The sequence below is a fragment of the Rhamphochromis longiceps genome, linkage group LG2, assembly GCF_057381845.1.
Source record: "Rhamphochromis longiceps isolate RC_006_pf linkage group LG2, R_longiceps_female_GT1.1, whole genome shotgun sequence".
In the NCBI taxonomy this organism is placed as follows: Eukaryota; Metazoa; Chordata; class Actinopteri; order Cichliformes; family Cichlidae; genus Rhamphochromis; species Rhamphochromis longiceps.
Genome location: NC_140558.1, coordinates 9,271,169 through 9,280,148, shown reverse-complemented (window position 1 = coordinate 9,280,148; position 8,980 = coordinate 9,271,169). Strand labels below are relative to the sequence as shown.

General features: G+C 39.2%; 1 protein-coding gene across 1 annotated transcript; it reads left to right on the top strand.

Annotated features, from left to right (window-relative positions):
- The first annotated feature begins 983 nt into the window (after positions 1-983).
- Positions 984-8,012, top strand: hopx (HOP homeobox). Its single transcript, XM_085416972.1, has 2 exons — positions 984-1,298; positions 7,741-8,012. The coding sequence occupies exons 1-2, from the start codon at positions 1,149-1,151 to the stop codon at positions 7,816-7,818; spliced, it is 228 nt and encodes a 75-aa protein (XP_085273098.1). The 5' UTR covers positions 984-1,148; the 3' UTR covers positions 7,819-8,012.
- Positions 8,013-8,980: the final 968 nt, after the last annotated feature.

Sequence of the window (8,980 nt, the reverse complement as noted above, 5' to 3'; positions counted from 1 at the left end):
CATCACACGCGTCCAAGTACTCCACAGCGTGGCTGGCAAGAAAGGGTATAAAAGAAGAAAAACTAATGACATGGCCTCCTTGTTCACCTGATCTGAACCCCATTGAGAACCTGTGGCCCATCATCAAATGTGAGATTTACAAGGAGGGAAAACAGTACACCTCTCTGAACAGTGTCTGGGAGGCTGTGATTGCTGCTGCACGCAATGTTGATGGTGAACAGATCAAAACACTGACAGAATCCATGGATGGCAGGCTTTTGAGTGTCCTTGCAAAGAAAGGTGGCTATATTGGTCGCTGATTTGTTTTTGAATGTCAGAAATGTAGATTTGTGAATGTGGAGATGTTATATTGGTTTCACTGGTAAAAATAAATAATTGAAATGGGTATATATTTGTTTTTTGTTAAGTTGCCTAATAATTATGCACAGTAATAGTCACCTGCACACACAGATATCCCCCTAAAATAGCTAAAACTAAAACATTCAGCTTTGATATTAATGAGTTTTTTGGGTTCATTGAGAACATGGTTGTTGTTCAATAATAAAATTATTCCTCAAAAATACAACTTGCCTAATAATTCTGCACTCCCTGTATGATTGTTGGGAGCAGTTCTGATTGTACAGTCAGACAGTTGCAGGGAGGAAGGACCTGCCGAAACGCTCCTTCATGCATCGAGGATGCAGCAGTCTGTCACTGAAGGAGCTCTGCGGTTCAGCAGCAATCACATGCATGGGGTGGGAGACTCTGTCTATCAGAGATGTTATTTTGGCCAGGGAAGAGTTATAATCCAGAACTGTGTTGTTTGCACAATATTCTGAAAAAGCTTTTTGTTTTTCCTGGTGTTGACATGTTGCAAAGCCCATTCAGTGGGCCGGTAGGCGGGTTCTAGCCCGTGGGCCTCATGTTTGACACCCCTGGTGTAACATTTGTATTTCTCCGCCTCCCTTGTTCAGGGAAGGGCTCTGCTCTGTTGACAGTTGTAAACCCAGCGCTCACATACTCACACACCCACACTGCTCACAGACTCCCGCCGAGCTGTAAGTACGCGCTGCTTCATCTCTGCGTCCTCTGCGCGCACATCTGAGCTCCAAATCAGGACCGAAGCAAGAACCCGCCGGAACCACTGGCGAGCAGGAGGAGACTGGAATATGGGTTCTAACGCAATGGACAGTATGAACCTGTCTCAGGATCAGATTGCTATCCTGGAGGAGAATTTCAACAAAGTCAGCAAGCATCCGGACGGCACGACGCTCATGCTGATCGCGGCGGAGTGCGGACTGTCAGAGGAGGAAACACAAGTGAGTAAAACCGAAAAAACTCCCGCAGCCTCTCTTTACTGTCGTTGTGAGCGGGAATGCTTTAAAACAGTGTGGAGTTCAGTTTTCCCGATGTTACTGATCTGGGAGGCTTATCGATAAGGAGCTGTTTAAACGATAGTGTTGAGCAAACATAGGACACCTTTAAGTTATTATCTCCATGGAGATCACCGTGACAGGCCTGTGGAGACTGACAGTGGTGATTATTGTTATTCAAGCATTTAATAATAGTCATTATCTTATAACATAAACTGGAAACATTTTAATAGGAAAAAGTATAAAAAATACCTGCATTCCAACTTCTACTAAAAATGTACTTTTAATATTTAAATACTGTTCAAGGCTGAAAAACGCCTGTTGATAAAAAGCATTAGTCTTTTATCATAATACTTTTTCCTATAGTAGGAAGTACTTTGTTTCATTCTGAGATGTATTAAAGTCGTACTTTATTGAATGTACTTTCCGTTTGTGCGGTTTTCAGAAGTTTAACTTTACTCAGAGATGTTGAGTCTGTAAATCTGACTTCCTTTACAGCTTTACTAGTGTTTGAGTAAATCCTGTCAGAGGCTCAGTCAGGTGACCTTTGAGGAAATAATCATGCAGTGTCTAAGAAATAAGACTTTGAATTTGTGGGGCAGCTCCGCTGACACCGAACAGAGCGCTCAGTGTTTCTGTTTACATCACAGTGTGATGAAATAATCCTCATCTGAGTGGAAACCAACAGTGACCACAGCTGATCAGCAGTGGAGCAACTCCAAGTTGTCTTTCCTGATGAAGTCACCCCAGAGTCAGGGGGGTCAGCTATTGTTAACACTCATAACACTGATTCATCTGCGCAGGGTGACTTTCAGAGGAGCCCTGGGATCAAACAGTGAGGGCGGGACTGCTGCGTCTGTTTCAGATGATATCATTTCTGGTGATGTGGTCGCTGCTCATACCTGTGCCAGATTAGCGTGTGTGTTCAGATGTTAGAAATGCGTCTTCTCTGGCTTACATTTCAGATATCAGCACAAAATACATTTAAAATCAATGCTTCAACGTCAATAAATGGTTTTTATAATATAAATCTTCTTTAATCATAATCAGTTAGCTTTTCAAACAAAAATGCAAACCATTTCCTGGTTTTTGCTACTTTTAATTTGTTTCTGCTGTGTAGAAAAACCCCCTGAATATCATAGTGGCTATGGGTGTTTCACAGGAATGTTTGACACCTCACTGACAAAACAAATGCGTTATTTAAGGGATAATTACTAAAGCCTGACTGATATTGAATTTTTAAGACCTATACTGATATTTTTGGTTAAAAAAAACCCCCCTGATATTCTGATGTATCGCCTGATAATTTTTTCTTATAGAGACATAGAGTTATAGAGCTTTTCTTTTATTTAACTATCACTCTGCATAAATCTGTTCACTGCCCTCTGGTGAGCAAACTATGCAACATCAGCACTGATAACATGGTTGAAGGGTGTTTCTCCCGTCTGTTCTTTACTTTTTAAATGTTCATTATAAACATCAATACTAACAATAGCTAATATTGGCCCACAGTATTGGCCCATTGATAAATCAAGTTGGGCTTTAATAATGCCTAACCCATCAATTATACATTTCTTTGCAGTATAACTTACTGTCTAATATTTTTATGATCTTTTAATTTCATCTTCAGGTACCCCAAATTTGAGCTAGACCTTGTTACTTACAACATTTTTAATAATTTTGCCAATACATACCCCTCACCGGTCTATAGAGCTCAGTGTAACGGTACCAAATCTCTTATTTATAGCCAGAAAATCCAAAGTTAAAATCTACTTTTTGCTTAATTATGTTAAGAATAGAAAACACACACCGTTTTTGTTTTTCATATTCAAGCAGCTTAATAAAGAGAATATTTGAATGAATTCTTGAAAATTTCCTTTTGGTACTGCCTCCATTCGGTCTCTGTCTCTGCTCCTTTCCACATGTACGCACTCCCGCCTTGACTGTATCTGAGGAATGCCGTAGCCTACTGTAAAGTCTGAGCATCTGTCACATCTGCAGCCAGATGTGAAGCTTCAGTGCTCTGATAACAACACAAAGTGCACTAAAGTAATGCAGGCACCTCCTCTTTGCAAGCAGCACTCTGAAGCTGCTATCCATGATGATGTTTTAACTTTGCAAACGGTGGGATGTTTCCTTTTAGAACAAGTTTCCTGTTCGTGATTTGGCTGGCAAATGACCTGGCTGTTTGCTTAGCTGTACTCAGCAGGAGGCGAGGCCCAACCTGTGGCTCTGTCATCTGAGCTGATGCAGCATCAGTTTCGTTTTGTAGGCAAATTTCTGCCCGTGTTTGTGTTTGTGTTTGTCAGGAGTGATAAAGCTGAAGACATGGCATGTACATTAACAGTTCATGTATGACAGATTTGTGCATCCTGCCATTTTTTCTGCTGTAACCCAACAAACCAGTCCCAGAAGATTTTTCTGGACTGCAGTAACACAAGCGCAGCAAAAAAATGAAACAAAAACCCCCAAACTGAACTCAAGTGATTTGAAACAGCTTTTTAAACCAAGGATCATTCTCACTCCCACCTCATCACAACTCAGTTTTAGGTTTAAACACAATTTGACAAAAACAAATAGCCAAAGCAACAATCAGTGATGCCAGAAGATGCTGTCATTTAATGTCTCTGTTACTTGCTGTGCCGAAAAAAAGTAAAACAAATATGAAGAGGCAAGAAAAATAATATTAGTCAATTATTTAATCACACACAAAGAAAACATTCCCATGGGCCCTTTTTATAAAATAAACTAACTTAAAATGTTGGCACGACAATCAGTTTGGTCTTTCCTGCTTTTTAAATAATGTTGTTTATAAAGCCGTACTCATGTTGTTGCTGTGACATCAAGCAGAAACATGGAGCCATCAGGGTAGACTAATAAGCATTCATAGTCCTTTGAATCAAATGCTAAAAGCCAGTAAATATCTTTGGATAATGCACCAGGTGAGCAATCTTCATGAAAGATCTTGACAATCTCTGTTTGACTGTAAGCAGAGAAGAGTGTTATGAGTAATCAAATAGCTTGGAGGTGTGCAGGATGATTGGTAACAGTGTAGAAGCAGAAGACAATAGCCGTGTAAGTGGTTTTGTGTGTGTAATCCAGAAAAGCCAATGTGTTTTTGCCCCAGGATGGAATATAATGATCCCACCTGCGTCCTCCTGTTACATACAGGGGGTAATTTTTATTTAGCATAGGCCACATGAGGAGGTGATGATAGTGGGAAGAGTAGCGGGTTTGTCAGGAGGAGACTAGGAGGTTTTTTTCTTTTTACCTTTTTTTCACCTGCTGGTTGGATTTAGGTTCTGCAAACTACTCAGTTAGGTTAGAGCACCCTAGACTCATCAGGTAAATTTAGGAAAACATTGTGGTTTGGATTAAAATCCACCTCTTCACATCATTAATGACATGTTGGGAGAGACACACTCCACCTCCACCTTGTATGTAAATGAACCACAACAGCTTTGGAAAAAATGGCATTGACCCACATCCCCAGCCTGGAGAAACAGACACTCCAGGAATCTATGCAAGTGCAAAGGTCGAAATGTCCTCCTACCTTTTAAATCCCAGATATGAATCTTTTTTTCCGAGTATGCAGAGAAAAGGCAAACACAGGTCTTCCTTTGTAACCAACTTCCACTTTAAAGGATTAGGTTTTGCACATTTAAAGGATTATTGCTAACAGTAGTAATTCAAGGATCCAGAAGTCTGCGAGAAAGTTTATTACAAACATCAAAACTAAAGAGTAACTCGAACCATCGCTTCATCCTGCAAGATGTGGACGATTTATGGCCTACGTTTCACTTTGGCAGTAGATCCTTGTGCATCTATTAGGAGATGTCCTTTATGGAAATAAAGTGAAGGAATTATAACCAAGAAAAGGTTGAACTACAGCAAACACATGTTGCTGCCAAGGCTAATAATCAGGCTATTCTGTATTTCCATTCAGTGCACACAAAGGTGCTTGGCCAACCTGACAGGGAAGCCCAGTCCAGGCAGGGTAATGTAAAGGTCTGGCCTCTCATCAAAAAGTACTGACTCAGTCTCCAGCTGATCTTTTTTTTGTGTCTGCCTTTCTTTCTCTTCCTGTCGACCCTCCTAAGCGTTTTGTATTTGTTAACAAAGCTTTCATTGGAGAAGGTTTAACTGAATGAACTCACCCCGGCTACCACTCCCTGTTCCACATTAACCTTTACAATGTTATGGGCTCCGTGCTGCATGTTTGAGCTCCTTTCAGTGAACTCTTTCTTTGTTTTCACTGCTGCAGGGCCAAGAGTCAAGTGTGAAAGACCGTCTTACGTAATCCACTTAAAGTCAACAGGAAAAAATGACATAAGCACCATTGTGTGGTTCAGCAGGATTACAAAAAGTGACAGCTTCCATTGAAAAGTGGGTGAAGAAAATTGCATTGTAATGGACTGGCTTTACAGACGGGATAGAGCGCGTACAGCCGAGTTCAGAGAATAGTTCTTGAATTTATTTAGTCTGATCATGTTTAAGTGCAATCCCAGATGACTCCAAATGGGAATCTTGTGTGTTTTCAGTACAAAATGAGGAAACCATCCCTCTCGCCAGGCACACGGCTCAAACATCCACCCTAAGGCCCATGTTAGAGGGTCTGCATCCCTCCCCAGATTACATCAGCACTCTTGTGAATCCCAAGACAACATGAATTTTAAAACAGCAATGCAATGGGTCACGGGTGTGTGCGTGTGTGTGAAAGCACTCCGTGCAATCATCTTCTGGTCAGAGTTTTAGTGTAGCAGTTTTTGGCAGAGGGGTCAGAGAAACGGGCCATGACTACATGCTGTTAAAATTAGATGGAAACATTCGTTTTGTGCGGTTGCCCTGAAAAAACTTTGCTGTGGGGTCACTGCTCTGCCACGATGAGTCAGCGACCACATTAACATGCACTGAAAAGATGTGACTGTAGTGTGATTGTGAAGATAATGAGAGTCAGATGGAAAGGGGCTTTTGTTTAGTTCGGTGTTGGTTAATCATATTTCCATGTGGGGATTCTGTATGATGATTATGCTTTGGTCGCAAATAACAATTAATATTTACCTCTGATAATTTGAGTTAAGTTGCTTCCTGTGATGCTGTCCATAGACTGTATATAAAAGATGTCTGCAACAACCAGCTTCCTTATCATACACTTGTTAGTTATATCCTTTTTAAAGCTGTGAGTTTTGAAACTGGACATGACTGAGCAATGTCTTAATTTGACTGTGAGACCAAAGACAACATGTATATGCTGCCTAGCTTACAAATTTTAATTAAAGTCCCTTCTTTTAATTAAATAAGAGCCACAAGCTAATATTAGCACACTGAAATGATATATTTTTTATTATGCTAACTTGGAAAACGTTACCAGGTCAATGTTAGCGTGATAAAATTTTAGATGGTAAATATTATTATTATTATTATTTATTTATTTATTTTTAAATTTACTTTTGCAAATGCTGTGATGGTAAAAATAAAATAAAATAAGAATTTCGACCAGAATCGGGCTAGCCAGTTTTAGCTGAAGCGATAAATATTAAAATATTGATTTTATTACAATTTATTAAATTTATTGATTGTTAAAGATATATTAGGCTAACATTAACATGTACAAATGTTAAATATCAGCATGTTTTACTTTAGATTTTTTTTTGTCACTTAATCTTAGGCTTTATGTCTGGCTAGGCTAGCTTGAGAGTCTGATGTAATATTCTGCACCATGTGGCAACACATAAAAATGTTGGCATGCTGAAATGATGAATACTGAACATTATATTAGGCTAAATTTAATAAGTGTTATTAAAAATGTAAATAGGCTAGATAGTAAACATTGACAGTTTAAGTTTCTATGCTAAGCCAGGCTAACTATATCTTTATGGTAAGCTAGGCTAGTCACGTCCAGACTCTAATGCCTTACTAAATCCACAGATAGGAGCTCAGTAGATTTAGGTGGTAGTGTCTCATGAGAAAAAAACAATTATTCTCTAAAGATATTAAATTATGTGATCCACCACTATATTTTTAACAGTCAAGTTTAAGTTTCACATACATATCATATTTCTTTAGCTCATGTGTCTTACTTGAACACACACAATGATAATAATACACACAAACTGGGTGATTAGATTACCAGTTTAAGAGACCCATAGAGTAATGTGCTCTAGTTGGTATTAGTAGTGGTTAGGTTATTGTCTACATGTAGGCTTGTAACCAGTAGCCTCAGGCTGAAAATGCATTTAAAGAAGCCTGTATTTAATTCTTGGAAATATGAGAAGTCCAAGAGTTACATCATCAATCTTGTGTTCAGGCTTTACATTAGTGAACAAAATCCCCTGCCACCTGTTCTAACCCCACCCATGGGTGTGTTTGTCCTGTTTGTTTCTTACAGAAATGGTTCACGCTACGTAACGCACAGTGGAGGCAGTCAGAGGGTCTTCCAGCTAAACAGGGATCTGTGCTGGACTGAGATTTTCCAACCACCTCTTTGGATGCAGGGAGCTACTTCCTTCTGGACGAACTGACTTCCCCTCCTATTCCTCACGTTTCCCTCTCTGTTCGTTTTTGTATCTTTGAAGCTGTTTTATCTTACAGAATGTGAAGGTTTTTGTGTGTTGCTGCCAATATATCTGCCATGGTTACAGAAATAAACATATTATTATTGTAAGTTAAAATGACTTGGAGTGTGTTTTGCAACTATTGTACATTTGGGAGTCACATTCACTGAGGGAGCCAGGTTATATAATGGTGGGCTGTGGTTTGAAAAGGATGGGGGCATTGTTTGGTTAGTGTACATGCAATTCTGTCAGCAGGGACCGGAGCTGGACGCAGAGCTGTTTATTCGACTATAAAAGATGTAAGGAAGCGCTGGGTTTACAATAGATGCTGCTGGCATCAGCTGCCACTATCCAGGAACTTCTGTGGACAAACATGGAACATTTCCATTAGTGAAAGAGGAGAAAAGAGGAGGGGGCAGGACATGACTGAAACAAGTCACACGGTGGGCTAAACAAATGCAGGTGATGTAATTTCATTGTTCAACCTCCTCCGCATAACTAAATGCAGTAAAAAGGATGTAAACTCACCAGAAAGTTGGAGCTTTAATCCTCAAAAAGGGTCCAAGCTGCCAGTAGTATATAATTTCACTTACTGTAAACAAGTCCCATTATAAAAAAACAAATCCAGTGCGGTTGGCATCACTGCCAAAAAAAACCCCCATCAGTGTTGTTGTACTACACACTTACGTTTAATTTACCTGAAAAAATATAAATTTTTAATTTGTTCTTCTCTGTAGAGCCTGTTATACATAGATTTCACAAAGTCTTTTTGCTTTGTTTTTGTTTTGCTGAATTAATTTTTACAATTAAAATAATTATCATGATCTTTAGTCTTTATTTTTAGTGAAATCTGGTATTGCTTTTTAGAATGTTATATAAAAAAAAGGATCACCCTGCAGATTTTTAGTTTAAAAAACCTTTGAATTCAAATTCACTTCTTTTCTGTCAGTCATTTACTTTTATGGGCATCTTTTTGGTTGTTGTTCTCAGACATCATGACAGAAATAATTACGGACATTCCTAATCCTAAATATCTTACAAGACACAGGACTTAAGCTCTTTACGACTCTTGTT

Excerpts from the sequence above, each read along its gene's own strand:
- hopx (XM_085416972.1), top strand. The coding sequence starts at position 1,149 with ATGGGTTCTAACGCAATGGACAGTATGAACCTGTCTCAGGATCAGATT. Across the intron at positions 1,299-7,740 it reads TGTCAGAGGAGGAAACACAA|AAATGGTTCACGCTACGTAA; the intron begins GTGAGTAAAACC and ends TGTTTCTTACAG.